Source organism: Delphinapterus leucas, chromosome 17 (genome assembly GCF_059928025.1).
Source record: "Delphinapterus leucas isolate spDelLeu-1000000601 "Yukka" chromosome 17, BTC_Dleu_Yukka2, whole genome shotgun sequence".
NCBI classification, from domain to species: domain Eukaryota; kingdom Metazoa; phylum Chordata; class Mammalia; order Artiodactyla; family Monodontidae; genus Delphinapterus; species Delphinapterus leucas.
The window spans coordinates 85,785,618-85,806,255 of NC_143145.1; the positions used below are offsets into that span (position 1 = coordinate 85,785,618).

The following is a 20,638-nucleotide window of genomic DNA, read 5'->3' on the forward strand; positions in this document are numbered from 1 at the left end:
CTGGCTCCACTCTGCTTGCCCTCTGACCCACCAGGAAGAAGCCATGCACTTCCTCCCAATGCCACGTGTTCACATATCATCACACTGCCTTACCGTCAGCACACACACTCTTCTCTCCTGCTAGATACAAGCTTCCCAAGGGTTAGGAATAGTTACGAACTGAATGTTTATGTCCCCCCTCCTCTGCCTCTCCCCGCCCCACCAGTTCATATGTTGGAGTCCTACACTCCAACGTGATGTGATGGTAATGGGAGATGGGGCCTTCGGGAGGTGATTAGGACATAATGCCACTCTGCCATTAGGATCCAGTAGATGCAAATGGGGACAAGGGTTTGGCTGGGATGGCCCCTGTAGGAAGGCTACGGATCCCACATGGCATGGCGGCTGACACGACCGGGCGGAGGAGGTGGCGGCACGGTCAGGAGCTGTGACTTGGGTGGGGGAGAGTGCTCACGTGGCTGAGAGGGTGATTACACACAGGAAGTTAGAGAAAGTTACAGGGAGGAAGATGAGAGCCGTCGAGTTCTGGGACAGTGCTGATTCTCTCTCAAGTGCCTACAAGCGAACAGGGAGTGGCTGTGACACGCGGCTGTCCAGCTCTGAGTTAAGGTCCAGTGGAGGCTCCTGCAGGACTGAGGGTACGCACTCGTGGGCCGAGAGCACCCCTCCCCTGGCCTCGGCCCTCTGACTTGGGTGCTGCCCCAGAGAGCTGCCTAAGGCCTCCCAGCGACCACAGGCTCCTCTCGACTGTGGAAGAAAGAGACCTTAGAAATGGCTGAGCTCCATCCTGAGACTCCTACTTTCACCCCGGAAAGGAGGCTTCAGCTGCTCCTTCCTTTCTACAGCCTGCCTGTGTCAGAAAGGGGTCGACATGCCTGGTCTGAGAGCCGGGCGGGTTCCCCCTGGCGGCTGCACACCCAGCGCTTCACCAGGGGCGGCAGCCCCACCTGCACAAGGAATGGACTGACCACCGTGTCAGCAGAGTGCACACAGCTCAAGTTCAACAGTGTTTTTCTCTTTTGGTACTGCAGCAGTTTCGCAACACGATTTGAGAAAAGAGAGATGGATTACCTGTGGTCTTTGGTAAATCACTCTGGCATAGAAACTGCAACGGGTACAGGGGCCATCAGTCTGGAAAGGTATTGAAAACAGAGAGGAATGTCTCCCCAAGCTCACGGACACAGCAAAGTAACTGAGACCAGGGTACAAACAAAGACGCCACCTGGAGAATTTCTCTTAAGGAGCGGGGAATCGGAGGCTGGTAAAGCTTCGAAATAGAGTCTTCTTCAATTGCATCAATTTGTCCCAGGTTTGGATGAGCAGTGAGGATGTAACAGAAGCTAGGAGGAGGCAGATGAGTTTTTTCCTGTTTAAAATGAAGGCGAATGTATTGTTAAAAGACTCAAATACACTATTAATATAAATCTACTCTTTAATAAAGACCTCTTTATTCACAGATGCAGGCTGTTTCTCTGGAAGGCTCTGTAAGAGACGGGTTATGTTGTTTCTCTCTGGAAACAAGCATAAGAACGTCTGTGCTTTTGAGTTTATTACCAACTCAAGACTTCATTTTAGAAGTTTATTCTTCAGAGTACACTGAAGACACCATTTAGAAACTTCTTTCCTGGAAGTAATCTAGAAATGGCATTCCTGACCACTAGGCTGCTGGTCTAGCACAGGACAGAGCCACTGTCTCGGCCTGTGCTAGGAAGTCAGCTACCACACAAGCACGGCAGCCCCAGTTCTCAGCTTGGGGACTAAAGCCCAAAGCAGCCGCTGCCAGCCCGCTGGACAGGGCTTGGGGCGGGGAGCAGGGGCACATTTTCATCGCTCGATTTTGCTACCTGTGAGCAACTGGCTGCCATAAGCAATGTGATGAGGAAGGAAAGGGAAACCCCTGGCTGAGCTGGCGGCTGAACCGATACCCATGGTTTTGTTTACTGAGTTTTTGCTCAAATTGGTGACTAAGTGTTGGTTCTACTACTGACAGGAAGGTGGCGGGGAAGCCATCTGCTTCTTGTTCGGTGCGAGGCTGAGACCCTCAGTGCACAGTGGCCCTTGACGATGGGGGTCGAGAGGCGTCGCGTAAAGTAACCTCAGGAGGCATGCGTGCGGCACCGTGTGGAAGGCAGCCAGGCCGCAGCCTGTGAGCGAGGCGAGTGGGTCTGGATCTCTGTACCGGCTCCTACCCTCTGGACCTGGGCTTCTTGGGGATGTGCACTGTGGGCTGGCACTGGCTCAGCGCCTGGTGGCCACAGAGCAGGTGCGATGGGGGGTGTGGGGTTGGGGGACGCTGCAATGCTGGGCTTACCTCGAAGGCTGGCCCATGGCCTGGTGCTTTCAGAGGCGCCACTGGAGGCCACATGGTGTCAATCAAACTGAAAAGCTCTGTCATCCTGGAAAAAGAAGAGATGCCTGGTCAGTGAGCTGCTCACAGGCAGACCTGCTCCACAGACACCAGGCCAAACGCCAAGGAGCCACCATTCAGGACGGTGAAGTCAGGGGCACACAGACAGACCTTGGAACCTGACTGCACGAGAACAGGAAGGAGACTGTTCATTAAATTACGATGCCTCTGATATACCTGGAGAAAACTCTAATTCGAAAAGACACATGCATCCCAATGTTCACAGCAGCACAATTTACAATAGCCAAGACATGGAAGCAACTTAAATGTCCATCGATGGAGGAGTGGATAAAGAAGCTGTGGTGCACGTATACAATGGAATACTACTCAGCCATAAAAAAGAATGAAATAATGCCATTTGCAGCAACGTGGATGGACCTAGAAATCAACACACTAAGTGAAGTAAGTCACAAACAGAAGGACAAATATCATATGACATCACTTATATGTGGAATGTAAAAAAATGATACAAATGAACTTATTTACGAAACAGAAATAGACTCACAGACATAGACAACAAGCTTACGGTTACCAGAAAGGAAAGGGAGAGGCATAAATTAGGAGTTTGGGACTGACAGACACATACTACTATATATAAAATAAACAACAAGGACCTATGGTATAGCACAGGAAACTACACTCAGTATATTGTAGTAACTATAATGGAAAAGAATCTGAAAAAGAATATATATATATCTGTACATGTATAACTGAACCATTTTGCTGTACACCTGAAACCCTGTAAATCAACTACACTTCAACTAAAAAAACTATAAAAAATTATGAGGCGATCCCCGGAAGAGAGGCGGAAGAGAAATGGTTACACAGAAAATATTTAAGGACACGGAAAGATATTCATGATACCCTGCTAAGTGAAAAGCAGACAACAAATTATAATGTCTCTCTCTCTCTAAAAGATAAAAAAAGTTAGTGGTTATCTGAGTAGAACTTAAAGGTGACGTTTATTTTCTTCCTTTGGTTTATGTATTTCCTATATTTTGCAAAACAGATATGTGTCACTCATAGAATAAAAAAGTTATCAATAAGTTATCTAAAATAAAGAATACAGCCAGACACAAAAAGACAAATAGTGTATGAGTCCACTTATACGAGGTCCCTACACCAAACAAATTCACAGAGACAGACAGTGGTTAACGGGCTGGGGAGCCAGTGTTTCCTGGGGACACAGCTTCACTTTGGGAAGATGAGAAAGTTCTGGAGGTGGATGGTAGTGACGGTCGCACAACAATGTGAAGGTACTTAGTGCCACTTAAAAATAGCTAAGGTGGAAAACTTCATGTCATGCACATTTTACCACAATTTTAAAAATCCTGTTTTAGTTGCAAAAAAAAAAGAATATACGTCATAAAGACTTCTTAGACTTTGCCTTAAGTTTCAGCAATGTTTAATCTATTTATTTATTTATTTATTTTTATTTTTGGCTGCATTGGGTCTTCGTTGTTGGGTCTTTGTTGCTGCACGTGGCTTTCTCTAGTTGCAGCAAGCGGGGGCTACTCTTCGTTGTGGTGCGCGGGCTTCTCATTGCGGTGGCTTCTCTTGTCGTGGAGCACGGGCTCTAGGCGTGTGGGCTCAGTAGTTGTGGCTTGCGGGCTCTAGAGTGCAGGCTCAGTAGTTGTGGCACACGGGCTTAGTTGCTCCGCGGCATGTGGGATCTTCCCGGACTTGGGCTCGAACCCGTGTCCCCTGCATTGGCAGGCAGATTCTTAACCACTGCACTACCAGGGAAATCCCTTAACAATGTTTATATATAATAATGTTGTTTACTTTTTAAAAAGCTTGTGGCCTTAATAATTAATGTTACATATTCTTATTTCTCTCAACATTTAAGAGCAAGTACTATTTTTTTTTTTTGCAGTACGCGGGCCTCTCACTGCTGTGGCCTCTCCCGTTGCAGAGCACAGGCTCCAGACACGCAGGCTCAGGGGCCATGGCCCACGGGCGCAGCTGCTCCGCGGTATGCGGGATCCTCCCGGACCGGGGCACGAACCCGTGTCCCCTGCATCGGCAGGCGGACTCTCAACCACTGCGCCACCAGGGAAGCCCTAAGAGCAAGTACTATTTTAAGTGCTTAGGATCCAGCAGCTAACAAAGTCGAAACACTCAGAACTGAGAATAAGGGTCTCAGCATCACGGAGAACAAGACTCAAAGCTTCCCACGGTCTTTCAGCCCCTCACACCAAACACAACAGAATCGTGGCCCGCAGGGCGTGGCCTACAGCCAACACCAAGATTCTGGGTCCAAATCAAGCACAAAAGCGGTAAGCGAAGGGGGACACACGAGGGAAATTCACTCTCTCCCTCTCCTGACAGAAGCTGTTTGTGTGGGTGACTGGACAGGGCTGGGCGACCAGGGCCACTTGAGGTTCAGAGGCAGCTGGCTGGACACTGGGTGGACGCTGGGGGCCCGCTGCGCCTCTCTTCCGGGGATCGTACACCCGCTCCTGCCCTGAACATCCTGTTTCTTTCCACACAGCTCGCTGAAGGATAGGCATTGAAGCGCCAGCCCACATGAGGGGTTGGAGACTCGGTGAACGAATAACCAGCACTCATACAGTCTCATACACACCCACACAACTTCTGAGAACCTTGCATAAACAGAGTCGTGTGGTGCCTGGCATGTTGAGTTGGCTTTTGTCATTCAGCACAATGTATCTGAGATCCATCCAAGCTGCTGTGGCACCAGCAGCTTGTCCCTTTTTACTGCTGAGCGCTATCCATGGTGTGGATGTGACACAGCTTGTTTACCATTCACCTTTGAGGAACATCTGGGCTGTTTCCAGTTTGTGGCTATTACACACACTTGGTGCAGATTTTCGTGTGAATGCAGGTATTTGTTTCTCTGGATAAATGCCCAGGAGTGCAGCTGCTCTGATAAGTATGTTCAGTTTTTAAAGGAACTGCCAACTCTGCTCCTGGGGGGCCACACCACCTTACACGCCCACCTGCAACATATGAGAGATGGTTTCTTCACATCCTCACTGGCACCCGGTGCTCTCACTGTTGTTCACTTTAGTTTTTCACATTTAGTTGTTTAGGAGCATGGTAACATCTCACCATGGTCTTGACGTGCTTTTTCTTAATAACAGTGACGTCGAACACCTTTCCATGTGTTTATCTGCCATGTGATGTCCTCTTTGGAAATGTCTCTTCATGTCCTTTGCCCATTTTCTAACTGGACTGATTATGTGTGTGTGTGTGTGTGTGTGTGTGTGTGTGTGTGTGTGTGTTTACTGTTGAGTTCTGAGACTTCATTATATAGTCTACGATATAAGGTTTGCAAATATTTTCTCACGGTCTGTAGCTTGTCTTGCTTTTGTTGTCACATCTCAGAACTTTTTACTCGGTAAGTCCCAAAGGTTTTCTTTATAGTTTTATGTTTTATATTTAAACCTAAGATCTATTGTGAGGTATGAGATTTAGGCTGAGATTAATTTTTTGCCCATATATGTCCAGTTAGGTGAAGACTATCCTTCCTCCACCAGATTGCTTTGTTTGCACCTTGGTCAGGAATCATTTGGCCATAATCCCACAGGCCGCTTCCCAAGTTCTCTCCACTGATCAGAGAGTCATCCCTCCAACAATGCCACAGTTTCTTGTAGCCATATCATAAGTTTTGAAATTGGGTGTGATTCCTCCCACTTTATCCTTTTTTCAAAGCTGTTTTATCTACTCAAGTTCCTTTGCATTTCCAAGCAAAGCCAATCAGGAGCAGTACGCAGAGGGCAAGATGAGAGGGGCTGCCCCGGAAGGAAGACTTCTGGTTTGCAACAGAAAAATGTTGAAGTGAAAACAAAAAAGAACAAACAGAAAACACCTGGAAATGGAGACGGTGGTAGTACGAATGAGACACCTCAGTCTCCTCGCGAGGAAAGGGCCTGAGTAGCTTCTACTGTTGAAAATGAGGAAACATTCATGAACAGTTGAACAGTTGAAGTTAAAGTAAAGATTCCTGAAGAACTAAAACCATGGCTTGTTGAAGACCGGGACTTAATTACCTGGCAAGAAGAGCTCTTTTATCTTCCTGACAAGAAGAATGTGGATTCCATTCTAGAGGATTCTGCAAACTACAAGACATCTTGAAGAAACACAGAAAATAAGGAGTATGCTGTTAATGAAGTTGTGGCAGGGATCAAGGAATACTTCAGTGTAATGCTGGGCACTCAGCTGCTCTGCAAACATGAGAGACCGCGGTATGCTGAAATCCTTGCAGATCACCCTGATGCGCCATGTCCAAGGTGCATGCAGCGCCACATCTACTGAGATTATTTGTACGTATTGGAGCAATGTTGGCCTACACACCTCTGGATGAGAAGAGCCTTGCTTTATTACTGAATTATCTTCATGATTTCCTAGAACACCTGGCAAAGAACTCTGTTTAGTGCCAGTGATTATGAAGTGGCTCCTCCTGAGTACGAGTGGAAACCTGTGTGAGGTGCTTGTACGCCCTCATGTTTGGATCTCTGTAAACACATTTTTGTTAGTCCTTCTCTTGTACAAATGATGTACTTTGGAAACGTTAGTGTGTAACAGAAATGATGTTTGTTTTCTGTTTGATTTTAAACAGAAAATAAAAGGGGTTACAGCTCCTTTTTTTTTCTTTTTTTTTTTATTTCAAAGTTGCTACCAGTGTTTTCAATGATAGACAACAGAGAGACGTACTGTAGAGTGTTTCACTGCTTAGCTGACAAAGCTGCGTTTGAATGCTGGTGGTTCTATTCCTTTGACACTACGCACTTTCACAATATGTGTTAATGCTATATGACAAAATGCTCTGATTCCTAGTGCCAAAAGTTCAATTCCGTGTGTATAACTGGAAACACTCATCCATTTGTGCTCCCCGCTTTTTTATGGGGCTTACAGTGAAGAGCCCATCCTTTGCAAGTCATTCATGTTGTTCCTTAGGCATTTTATCTTTGCTCAGATTGTCAAAGAATGGTGGCTTGTTTCATGGTTTTTATGTTTGTGTCTAATCACGTTTTAACATGATAGACACAATGCATTGTGTAGCTAGTTTTCTGGAAAAGTCAGTATTTTAGAAATTGTTTTTCAGATCTTCAATAAATTTTTTCCTTAAATTTCAAAAAGAAAAAAAAAGTTTAGAATAGGCCTGGATATATCTACGAAAATTTTTGCTGAGACTTTAATGGGTTTTGCGTCAAGCCTATACCATCTTTTGGGGAGAACTATAGCATCTTTACAATGTTGAGTCTTCCACTCCACGAACATTGACACCTTTCCATTTATTTAGATCTTCTCTGATTTCTTTAATCAGTGTTTTGTAGTTTGCAGCATACAAGTCTTGACATGTTTTGTTAGATTTATACCTAAATACTCCTTTTTGGGCAACTGTAAATGCTGTATTTTTAATTTTGGTTTTCAAGGGTTCCTTGCCAGTATATAGAAATGTGACTGACTTGTGAATGTTAATCTTGTATGCTGCTACTTTGCTGAACTGACGTACTAGTTTTAGGAATTTTTTTTTTCTTTTGTAGATTCCTTGGGATTTTCGACATAGACCATCATGTCATCCAAAGTAGAGACAGTTCTATTTCTTCCTTTCTGTCTTTTTCCTTTTCCTTGCCTTACTGTGATGGTTAGTCTACTTAGTACTTTTAAAGTACCCTACCAGAATCTAACATTTAACTTCAAACACGCTGATATGGAAAAAAACCTCTGAGAGGACATCCAGGACAGCAAATACGATAAACTGCACGTGGAGAGCGTCAGGGTGTGATGCTGGCGACAGAACGCTGGCAAAGCTGGATGAAGAGAAAAGGGCTGACACTTAAAGGTCACGTGCAGACCAATTTCTCTCATTTCTTCCGTCTTTCTCCCCACCCCCCAGCCCGATGATGAAACTACTCAAAGAAAAGCTGGGCCAGGACCACAAAAACTACTAATCCAGGTGGACTTGCAGAGAAAAAACAAACACACCCCTTGTCATTCTGTGCACATCTGCTTGAAGCTAAACGCCTGCTTTTACCAACTGGGCTGGCCGTCTTGGTGACTTCAGAAAGTGGTAGAATACTACTGAGAGAGAGTCAGACTTTTATTATCTATTTGCTAAGTCTGGGAAAGTCTAAATTTCAAATACTCTTTGTCTTCCATATAACCTTGTGAGCAAATAATGGAGAAAGGATACCTTAATTTCCTCAAGAAACAGGTCATAATCTATCTGCCAACAGGCCTTTACTGCCGCTGCCTTCACTAAATCTTAGACTTTTAGAAAAATTACCTAAAGATGAACTTTCCTAGTGGGAAAGGTGGGTAAACTTGAAAAGTGACCTTTGCGAAGGCAAACGCGGCTGGTGACTAGAGTGACCTGGAGGGAGCGGAGCACGCTCCCCCAGACAGTCCCTGTGGCCCAGGACCCAGGGCCTCCTCTAGGGCGGGCTCAGCTCTTCCACTCTCTCCAAGGCAAAGGCCGCCTCTGAGTGTGACCAGCTGCTGCAAGTGTTAAGAGGTGCCTTCTCGCACATCTTCACTTGGGGAGACCCCCCAGGGGAGCAGGAGGAGGCTGGCCGCACCATACTCTTTGAATCTAACCGGACTGCTTGAGACTTGGGACCGCAGCAGAGGTGGCAGGTCAGCGGGAATACTGCTTCTCACGGCCAGGCCTCGGGGCTCCCACTCCCCGTGCTTCTGGAGCTGGGTGTTCGCTCTGAGGGGCCTGGAGCCTGATGGGGCGCAGAGCGGACGCCTTCATCTGCACTGCAGGTGAGCCCTGAAACCTCCTGGCCCCGCTGTGCTCCCTGCAGGACTCTGATTCTCCCACTTCTAAACCTGCAGCGGCTGAGGCGGGTGGGAGCAGCGCAGGCTTTCTGGGAGGGTGCAGCAGCACGAGGTAGCTAGAAACAGCCAGCCGTCTGGGACACATGCCTTCTACAGGCTGAGACACAAGCCTGGCTGGCTGAATACCTTGTTCATGCGCAAAGGCCTTGGGGTACTGATTAAAACAAAACAAGACAACATTTTCCAACTCATTTGCAAGTAAAAAAATTACAAATACAGAGCACTGTAGTTAACTTCAAAAACATTTTCTGATTTGTTGTTTTTTTGTTTTTTGTTTTTTTTGTGGTACACGGGCCTCTCACTGCTGCGGCCCCTCCCACTGCTGAGCACAGACTCCAGATGCACAGGCCCAGCGGCCATGGCTCACGGGCCCAGCCGCTCCGCGGCATGTGGGATCTTCCCGGACCGGGGCACGAACCCGTGCCCCCCGCACCGGCAGGCGGACTCCCAACCACTGTGCCACCAGGGAAGCCCTGATTTGTTGTTTTAATAATTACCAGCTCCCTAAGAGAGAAAAAAGTGCTGCAAAGATTATTAAGGGTTAGTACACAGATAGAGATACTTACCTGGAGCAAAGTTACTGATTTCTTAGAATGAGAAAACCCATTCTGTTGCCTGCATTTTGTTGTTTGTGGGATATTCTGGAAGCTGTAAAAATCTAAGTAGAAAATACACAAATGAGTCACGAAGGGAGGAGACCAACTTGAGGCCATCTCCGAAGAAAGTCTCACAAATGCAGCATAAGAGTCTGAAATGATGCCCACATGCAGGTGTCTCTCCTGGACGGACGAGAGCCCAGGTTTGCCCTCCAGGGAAAACGATCGAGCCGAGACCCCACATCAACTGCTGAATTTCTGGCTGAGAAAGGCAGCCTCTAACCCTTACCCCGACGCTCTCAGCTGCTCTGACAAGAGGAAGAGGCCCGGGGCTAGTCCTGGGGCAGCCACGGCAGGGCTGCCTGGCGCAAAGAAGAGGCCACGAGAACAGAGTGTGCCTGAGAACGACAGCAAGAGGAATTTTAGGAACATCAGAGATAGACGGGGAAGGAGCAGGGGCTCTGGCCTCACCACTACCCGAAAGGATGCTGAATGTACATATTTCACACTGATTTTATAGACTGGCGCAGCCTCCCTGTACCGAGGGCGAGGGCCAGTGTCGCCTGGAAGCAGGTCCCCGGCTGCAGCCCATGGGGAGGAAGCACGGCGGAGAGCTCTCCCTGAGCTCACCAGGTTGTTCCCCAACACGCCTGCTCACCAGGCCTGTTTTCTATGTTATTTTAGAGTTATTTTTCCATCTGATACTGCCTCATCTAACTACTCCCAAATCTTCACCGGGTAATCTAAGACTGCCTGAATCACTTTCTTTTGGGTGTGGGTGGAGTGGAATTTGCTGCAGAAGATTTAAGCCACAATGGTGACGTCACCCTCAAGATGGGACGCAACCTGTTCACTGAGTTATTAACTCATCCTCAGAGATCTCAGAATATTTTTTTTAAACGAAGCATTTATATTGGTTGTAAAATGTTCCTAAAATTTTTCCGTGCAGTTGCTAATTTCTCTGTACCTACTGTTATGTAGTACTCATGGCTTTCTAATAAGACAGATTACCTGGAGATGGAATATTTCAGACCAGGGATTCTGAAAGTGGGGTCTGGACCCTTTCAAGGGACCCGCAAGGCCAGAACTATGTCCTGAGACCTTATTTCCCCTTCTCTCATGAGTGTACAGTGGAGTTTTCTAGAGGCTACACTATGTACAATACAGGACTGACTGAATGCAGAGCAGAGATGACAATCCATCGTTTTCTGTTAGTCCAGACATTAAAGAGATCTGCAGAAAACATAAAATAAGGCTACTCTTCTCACTAAGGTTGTCTTGGTTTAGAAAATATTTTTCATAAAAATTCTATTTATGTTATTATTTAATGGGTTTATTTTTAGGATTTTTAGGTGAACTAATAAATATTTAATTTTTTCCATTTTATTTTCTAATATAGTAGTTATTGATCAATATAACCACATTAAAAAAATCTCCTTGGGGGTCTCAGTAATTTTGACGAGTATTAAGGGGTCCTGAGACCATGAAGCCTGGAAGCGCGCCACTCAAGATCCACTCTCTACCATCTACCTCCCTCCCTCCGTCTCCCTCTGTGCCCTCGACTGTCTTCCAGAAGGTAGCTTGTGCCACCTTACGTCCTTTTATGTCACCCTCATACACACACGAGACAATCTCGAATCAACTAAACAAACTTTTGCCTTGATACTGCAATGCATTTCCTTCAGAGGTTTGGCTGCCAGAGCAGACACTACCAGATGGCCCAGGAGATCATGAGCAAACTGATGGGAGCCATGGCAACCTTGAGATCCTGAGGAGGTTAGATAATCAGTGACTAAACTACATCATTATGCTGGTGAGACAGGAAAATGGGGCAGTCACTTTGGAAAACACTTTGGCATCGACCCAGCAATCCCACTTCTAGCTATCTACCCAAGAGAACTGAAGACTTACGTCCATATGTGCATCGTGAACGTTCATAGCAGTATTACTGTTCATGACAGCCAGAAAGTAACGTGGAAGCAACCCAAATGTGCATCACCTGATGCATGGATAAGTAAGGCTGGTACATCCACACAACAGAGTACCAGGCAGCCATAAAAAGGAGTGAAGTACTGACACACGGTACAACATGGATGAACCTCGAAAACATGATGCTCAGTGGAAGAAGCCAGGATGGTTCCTTCATACGAAGTGTTCAGTATATGCAAATTCACAGAGACAGAGCACAGATTAGTGGTTGCCAGGGGCTGGAGGGTGGGGAGTGACTGCTCATGGGGAAGGCGTTTCTTTTGGGGGTGATGACACTGTTTCTGAATTAGACAGTGATGGCATTATGTCGGTCGGGCATTCTGACCTCAGAGACCACTCTCTGCTAAGAATATCCCACAAATACCTTATAGATGTGGGGAATTACTAAACATTTTCCAAGGCTAGTTCCATGAATTTCAGGACAATATTCTTCAAATTTTATTCAACAGATACAGAAACTGAAGAAAGGAAATTAAAGACACACACCTGAAATTAAGCCTTCTGCACTATTTCTTTGAACCACTGCTTAAATTATATAACTATGAAAGATAAATTTGTAACTTTGGAAGGCCTCACATTTTGTAGGCTATCTGCTAGTAATATTAAAAAATATCTTTCCTAATCTAGATTCTTTCCTCAAGATCTAGGATATAAAAATATTAACTAGCGCAACTCTGTATTATAAAACAACTTCTTCTTTTTTGAGGTACATGGGCCTCTCACTGTTGTGGCCTCTCCCGTTGCGGAGCACAGGCTCCGGACGCGCAGGCTCAGCGGCCATGGCTCACGGGCCCAGCTGCTCTGCAGCATGTGGGATCTTCCCGGACCGGGGCACGAACCCGTGTCCCCTGCATCGGCAGGCGGACTCTCAACCACTGCGCCACCAGGGAAGCCCATAAAACAAGTTCTTTGCACATTTCTGTTCTACCTCGGCAGGAAATGACACACACACACACACACACACTCAGTTACAAGGGAAGTAAGGAATTCTTGCTGCATGCTGCTATCTGGAACTGCAGACAGTTCTTAGGCTGGTCTCATTCCCAGGTGGTCCTTATCATTTCAAAAGTGTCACATGATCTACTCACCAGTGTGGAAGCAGGAACAGCCACATTCCACATAAAATCTGTCAGCCCAGGTTTTCTGATAGATGCGTATACTTTCGACCAAACGCTATCACCAGTGCGCTCTGATACCTGAGACAAACCTGCCTTCTCAGTCTATTCTATTACCATGAGTTCACATGTGAAGTAGCCTCCCTTCATGCACTCTTCCAAAGACAGCCTGCTGTTCCCATTGGGAAAACTATAAAGAAAACCACGGAGGAAACCAGAGGACTGCAGTGATCTTGGGGGGACGGGGCGTCACCAGGAGGAGCACGCTGGGGGTGATGCCTGGACACCCAGCACATTTTGTTCCTTGAATTTGGTGGTGGCTTCATGGGTGGCCCTACAGTCGTTCACTGCACTCTGCAACTGGGGATCGCCCATACGTCTGTCGTGTTTCCCCATAAAGAACCGTAAAGAAGGAGACAGGTGCGCACACACTGACGTCTGTTGCTGCGAAGAGGCAGAAACTGGAAAGGGACACCCTTAAAGATACCAAAGGGAAAAGCAACCATTCTTCTCTGTTTACAGACATGCCTACATTCATGAGAAAGATGTGGAGTGAACACCAGTGGAGAGGGGAGTATTAAATTCCCTTTACTCTCTGTGTGACTTATTTTTACAGCAGCAACCAGTGAAAGCAGCGGCTGTACTACGACCTCCCTTGCACATAATGCTGAAATGCCTGATCTGAGGCTGCTCACAACATGCAGTCCCGGTCCAGGTCCAGGGGCCTTCGGGACCATCCTCTCCACTGTCAGTGATTCTAGGGAGAGGAGCAAATTCTCTTGCTTTAAAAAAAAAAACAGTAATGAAAATGATCTTTCTTAAAAGTCATATTTTCATTAATAAGTGTCTAAGTAAACAGAAAAGAAAAATGCCAAACTGGACCTGAGGCCCCCAGTGTCATTATTTCCAACGGATCTGATGCTCCTCCTGGCCACTCAAGATAATTCCAGCACAGACGGCTCGCTGCTGTTGTTTAACAAAAACAATGGAAAACACCAAGAATCTAACATCAACACCCCTGACAAGAAATGGTCAGATTTCTGATTTGAGGGCCGGGGATTATGACTATAAAGCAAATGGGAAATTTACAGAAATGAATTCCCCTAAAACTGCAAGTAATTACGTGTAGGCTGTAGCACCAAAGATGCAGGCGCTGGACTCTGATGGACCGGGCTCCAGGCCCACCTCACAGACGTGCAGCCAAGTTATTACTTAGTTTCAGGAGCCTGAGGGTCTTTATTTAACAACACAATAATTTGTTTTTCAATAAAGACTAATTTATTTTGTCCTGAATTTGGTGGTGGCATCACGGGTGATGCCTGTAGTGAACGATGCCACCACCTAATCTGCCATCTAGTTGGAGAGTTGAAGGAAAGGAAAGAGGGGCTACAGTGACAGTGAAACTTCTTTTCTTTCCACTTCCGTGTCCCACATGAAAAGACAGGATTTCACTGGCAAACTTACAAAGATTTAGGAGTATTCTACCTATGATAAAAATGCATAAGATTCTGCAAATTTGAGAAGGCACTTAATGAAAGCATAATTAAGTATTTGCACTTCATATGTGAGATTAACAAGGAACACCCCACCTAGCTTCTGAATCACATGACCCAGGGCCCTCACAATAACGCTACTGCCACAGGCTTTTACCCTGAGAGAGGGAGAGAAAGAACCTTACTGATGTGTGCAATGTTCAGAGCTGCAATCAGTCCTCAGTGCTTACTTTCCAACCACGTGGCCCTAGGAGCTGGCTGGGGGCTGGGTGGCCCGACACACCACCTCCCAATTTTGAACAGAATAGCTCCACGTTGGTTTGTTATTAACACGGAGCTTCCTCTTTGGATTCTATTTTTTTTAAGTTCAAAAGTTTTAAAACTACTGGTCCCCTACTGGTAGGTAATTATGATTTTTGTGAGAACAGTGCAGGGAGAGGGGGAGTATTGAGATTTGTAAGAGAAGGAATGAATGAAAAAGCAAAAAAAAAAAAAAAAAATTCCTGCCCATTTGCTGAATTCCAGACTTACCAGTGCTGCCAGGTAAATCCACCAGATAAATTACTAACCTGGAGGGACGGGGGCAGTTGCTTTTATGTTCTTGTATCAGCAGATCTTCCTTCTGGTTTCTTTGATCCCTGTTTTAACTAAATCTCTCTGTACTTTTTAACTCCACTGGCTTCATTACCCATTCTCTCCCATTATTATCAGATAATTGACAAGGCCAGCAATTTCCAACTGGATTTATTTTCTTTCCTGGAAAAAAATGGAACACTCCCAACTTCTAGTTATAGTTCTTCTAAGTTACTCATCTTTCTCTTCCTGTTTTATTTGTAAAAACAAGACAAGAAAGACTTACATCAATGTTGGCCAGAGTTTTACTTTTCAGTTAATTAGAAAAGAGAAACAGAGGAGGAGGAGGAGGGAGGGAAGAACCACTACTTCTGCGTGTTTTAGGGTGTGCAGGGCAGCTTCCGCTTGTGAGCTCATCAAACCACCCAACCCCCGGGGGAGGCAGAGCTACTCGTCCTGCTGACCACTGAGGGTCAAGATGCGACTCAGGGGCAGTGGTTCCAAGGCCCCCACCTTCCCCTCTGATGCCTCCGTTCAGTGACCAGCGACACTCCCTCCAGAAGCTTTGGGTTTGCTTCTGAACAGCAAGTCCCCTCGCGTCAGCCAGGCCGACACAGCCAAATCACCCCAAGTGAACTGGGTTCTACTCTGTCCCCCAGTCTCTGGGGGAAGGTGGTGGAGCAAGGGGGTAGCCCTGAGCCACTTCTGAGATTGCTACTGAAAGAATTCTTATATGGCCAAGAACTACTGGCACAGTTTGCTTTGGTTCAGACTTCATTTCTTAGTCAGGTATTTACTGAATGCTCTATTAACTGCTACGGAGGACACGAGGACACCAGGCTTAGTAACACTTGGCTCCAGCATGACAGTCTATTTTTGGTCAGAAGATAACAGGAATGAACTTATGGGTGGGAACGTGCTCTTCCATGGGTGTCTGCCTAGCAACCAGATGAACCTACAAGTCACACCCTGAAGGCCTTCTCGGCGAAGCCCCACCCACTCCAGCAAAAATCTTCTTAGCCTGTCAGTGCTTCCCCACTGGAAAGTCAGACTGAACTGTGAGTTCATCCCTGCGTCCACACCCAGGTGCTGTGTTAACGAATGACTGATGGAGAGAGACATGCAAGGACCAGTCAGAGCAGAACTTCTTTACCTAACTGAGGACAGGGTGAATTTATTTTTGCTGGATAGTTTTTGAAACACTATTAGGTCAGTAATCTTGACAACAGTTAACGCTTGGCCTACACAGCTCAAAGGTCTCTTTCAGGAGGTCTGCGGTTCTCTCCCCTCCTCTTCCTGTGATCAACCTGGTGGGTGTGTCAGGCCTTTTGTAATCTGCTGGTTTTCCCCTTTGTCAATGTCTCTATCACTGATTAGGTAGATAGATATACAATAGTTTTCTTAAGGATTGTTCATTGAACAATAAAGGTAATGACTGATTTAGAGGGGTGCCCATTTTACTAAAGGTATGTCCTAATTTCCCCAAAATAACCCTTATGGTTAAGGTTAAATAATCGGCATTTGCTTTCTGAGCCCCTATTCCCTAGTTGGGTCTTTTTGAGATATGTGAAATTATGCCCAGATGTTTCATTTAGAAACTATTCTTCTCCAACTGGACTTATGAAACATTTGTAGTTGTTTTTATAACTCAGTGTAAACATTTTTTAGGCAGTCAGTTCATCCCCCCCCCTTTAAGGACTGAGGTGAAATTCACGCAACATAAAATTAAACATTTTGAAGTGCACAGTTCAGCGGCATTTAGCACATGCACAGTGCTGTCTAGCCCCAGAATGTCGCCATCACCCCATCAGACCCTGTGCCCGTCAGCGGTCACTCCCTGCTCCCCTCCTCCTGGCCACCACCAACCTGCATCCTGTCACCATGGGCTTGTCTGTTCTGTTCGTTTCATATAAACGGGATCCTACAATGTGTGGCCTTTTGTGTGGGCTTCTTTCACTCAGTACCATGTTTCACACGGGTCAGTGCTTAGTTCTTTTCGGGCAGTTCTTTAAGCATCATTGGTTTCAGGATTTAGTACATTCTCTTTCGGTGACATTTTACTCTCCTGCCATTAACTTGGGTGGTGAACCTACCGGCAACAATTTTATTTTTCAAAATGATGAAACAATTCTTAAGTATGTCCCCTTAAAAGAGGATTTCCAACCACAGCAATGAGCAAAAAGATTCTGGACCTCAAACTCCAAGGGAATTCTGTCTCTTTAAGAGGCAGCCTTTCTAAAGAGGGGAAATCAAAGGAAGGAAATTGCCACTGAAGTTTCTTCCCCAGGAGAGCTCTCACCACGGCTTATTTCCTGTTAGAGGAGCAACTGAGATGATCCCTCCACAACGACCCTAACCCACACGCATCGACTTGTGCTGGACGATCCCTAAAAACTCCCTCTGCTGCACCTCCATGCACGTGGGTCACACAGGGTCTCCCAGGAGACCAACGCCCTGGTGCCCAAAGTCACAGTGAAGCCTGACCTCTGACCAGTCACCCTCACCAGTCACCCTCACCTGATCCAGGCCCTCCTCCATAAGATGGGATCCCATCCTGGATAAAGTGCTTTCACAACAACCTCAGGCATTACCCCCTAGACTTATTAGTGAGGAAGACCCAGGGTCTTGAGTCCAAGGTGCACAAAAGGCGTGGTCCTCACCCTGCACTGGACACTGGTCTTGGGACCAACTTAGTCTCTATTCTTCCCACTAAAATTGAGCACCAATAATTACTGCTCAGAAAGTACAAGTGTACACATTCAAATCTCGTTGAGGAGAATCTAAGATGAACCCAAGCAAACAACGAATGTGCATTCCACAAATACTTATTATGAGCCTCTCGAGTGCCAGGAATTGAGCCACATACAGGAAAGACAATGGTGAGCGAGAAACAGAGCCTTATGATGGGCAGGCCAGCCTCAGACACTGGCCACGAGGCGTCCTAATCCACGGTCTACACCATGCAGAGGGGCAAGACCAGGTCTGCATGTCAAGAAGCCGCTGGGACTCAGAGCTGAGCAGCTGGGACACAGCACAGGCCAGCTGGGGGAGCCATCCCAGGGCTCCTCAGACCACTGTTAACGCTTGCGTATTATTGCTAAAATGTCACTCAAGTTTACATGACAGTATACCCCTCTGGTGGGACACAGGTCCTGAGAATCCCACACAGCCCTGAGCACTGGACCCAAAGCAGCGGCTGCAAGAGACAAAGGCGCCACCCGGAGAACGGGAGAGTGCTCTGCCCCTCCCCCCGCCCCCCCCAACCCCGGGCCAGACCAACAGCCCTAAGGGCAGTGGGCTGGGGAGCAGCATAGGGGCTTCGAGGGCCTTCTGTTTCCTGACCATGGGGTTAGTCTGTGATCATGCTAACTAAGCCTGGCTTCTAACTTAAAGTTTATCAGTACTTAATCTGTTACCTTTAAAACAAAAGCTGGCATTTAAACAGTAACTATTAATCTGACCATTCTCTGAAATACACCCCCCTCAACGTGCCCAACCCCTCACTCTATCCTCAAAGCTGACCATATGGACCCGCTCCAGGGGGTGAGTGGACGGCTAGATCAGGGGGCGTGTCCTCCCGCCCTCTTGTCCTCAGCCCCAGGCCCCTCCCGTTCTCTCCAGGGTTCCCAAATCTGAACCCGCCCTCTGAGCCGGGCAAAGTGGCTGCTCTGTAACTGGCACTCGCCGGTTGGTGTCTCTCGGGACCTCCTCCTGGCTCTCCTGCTGGTCCATGAGCTCTGGGAGAAAGGGGCTATTTTACACTCCTGGCATCACCACAGCTCCCAGGAGAGCACCACCCACCCCCCTGGCCCCCGAAACTACTGGAAGTTAAAAATCAGTGGTGATGCGTTCTTCCTTCTCCTGCCCTCAACTGCTGCAGAAGTTTCCAAATCTGCACCCCTGCCCAATCCCTCCTTCTATTTCAAATCTATTAAAAGTACAAGAGTAGAATAATCTTAACTCTATTTTCATTTTTATTACCTCTTCTTTTCTTCTCTCAAAAACTCCTAGGGGCCCTAATTTTCTCTTGGATCAATGCAGAATCCCTAATAATAGGATTTAAGGCTCTGTCTAGCTGACTTTTTATTTCAGTATACTGTGGTTTCAGATAAATCCCAAAAATCTAGCACAGCAGCAACCAGCCAGGGGCATAGCACAAAGAGGTCCTAAATATTTAATGAATAAATGACTGAATTATACTTTCTTCTAATCCTACTTTTATGTCTTCACAGATAACATCTTACCAATTTGAGGAAAAGACCAGCCATTTAAGGCCCCATCACTTAAAGCAACAACCGCCCAGGATCCCTGGGCAGGTCTAATCTCCAGTTCAAAAGGAGGCAATTCATGGTCAAAGATCTTGTTAGTTGCTTCCCTGTCATTCTCAGCACTCAGACAGACCCCTCTGTATACGGTGAGTGCTGACTAAATGCTCTGCAACAGTCTTCTCCAGTACGTTACTCTTAAAGAGATATAAATAAAATAGTCACTTATACATTAATAATGTATTTTAGACAGATTAGTGGCTTTTGTTTTAACAAGTAGGAATATTAAGTATTAGCAGGACTTTGAATTGAAAGAGGTTCCTCTCCCCCGCCAAAAATATGCTAACTATATTTTCCATACTTATAGGATTAAGATGTTTCAGAAAATTTCTTTTTTCCTTCAGTATTACCCTATCACATAAAAATAAGAGCACATAATAATCAGCAATAAAAAGATAAAGCTCATACACAGAACTAAGACACCAAAGTAAAGTGAGTTTTCAGCCTGTCTGACCTCTAAACTGTTGCAGAGGCCACCTGGGAGGACAAAGGTCAGGGGACACGCCTCAGCCCCTGGACAAACAGCCTGGAGTCCTCCAAGGACGCAGAGAGCCAGGGAGAGGCACATGCCTCAGCAGTGTTGTTTTAAAATGGTCTTTTCCTTTACGTCCAGGGTATTTTTCTGACTCTTCTCACCCTAACGAGTCAGTATGGACACACAAGACACACAACTCCAAAAAGCGGTCAGAGAAATGCGACAGACATGACAGCTGTTTTCCTGCAACTCTTCCCAAGGCGGCAGGTGAACAGGGTGGGACGCCCTGCACAGGCCCAGCCCCAAGGCCGCCAGTCCACCCAAAGCGCCACAGGGAGCAGTGACTTCCGTCACTGTGACTGTGGACCAGATGAGACCGGGGAGCTAAGATTTCAAAGGCTCCACGATCAGCCCAAACGTAAAACTATCTTCCAACTGGCAAAAAATAATTTTCTATATTAGATATTGGAATTATATAATTATAATTAATCATTTTAGCTTGAATTCTGGGAACTAAGTGTATTTCGTTAAGGTTTATCAGAAATATATTTTGTTAAGGTTTATGAGAGTTGCTATGAAACACAATAATTGGGGGGGAAGAGACAATTTGTGTTTACTGGGCCGTGGATGGATGACTGACAGTGGATGATGTCACTAATAGGCAATTATAACATTCAGCATTCCAAAGCTATTTAATAATTTGTTTTGAAGAAATACAGCTTCCAAAAGAACAAAAAGACAATCTTAATATTTATTTGGATAGTTGCATGCTAAAATAAACACATAGGATAAAGAAATTAATTCCAACCTAAAAAAGTATCCAATACTTAGTCAAATTTTAGTCCAACTTAA

The 20,638-nt window shown here is 46.1% G+C and overlaps 1 protein-coding gene and 1 pseudogene across 8 annotated transcripts in view; one reads left to right on the top strand and one right to left on the bottom strand.

The window, feature by feature from the left end:
• Positions 1-20,638, bottom strand: part of SPIDR (scaffold protein involved in DNA repair) — a 393,663-nt gene that overhangs the window by 54,124 nt on the left and 318,901 nt on the right. For all 8 annotated transcript variants that reach the window (XR_016388576.1, XR_016388575.1, XR_016388574.1 and 5 more), the window contains 3 exons: positions 2,312-2,396; positions 1,223-1,366; positions 1,072-1,131 (listed from right to left, as the gene is read on the bottom strand). Coding sequence is in view for 4 of the 8 variants with exons in the window: in XM_022556901.3 (XP_022412609.1) it covers positions 1,072-1,131; positions 1,223-1,366; positions 2,312-2,396 (289 nt within the window). In the remaining 4 variants the exon portion in view is untranslated. The remainder of the gene's footprint in view (positions 1-1,071; positions 1,132-1,222; positions 1,367-2,311; positions 2,397-20,638) is intronic.
• LOC111165809 (mortality factor 4-like protein 1 pseudogene) lies at positions 6,141-7,008 on the top strand (annotated as a pseudogene).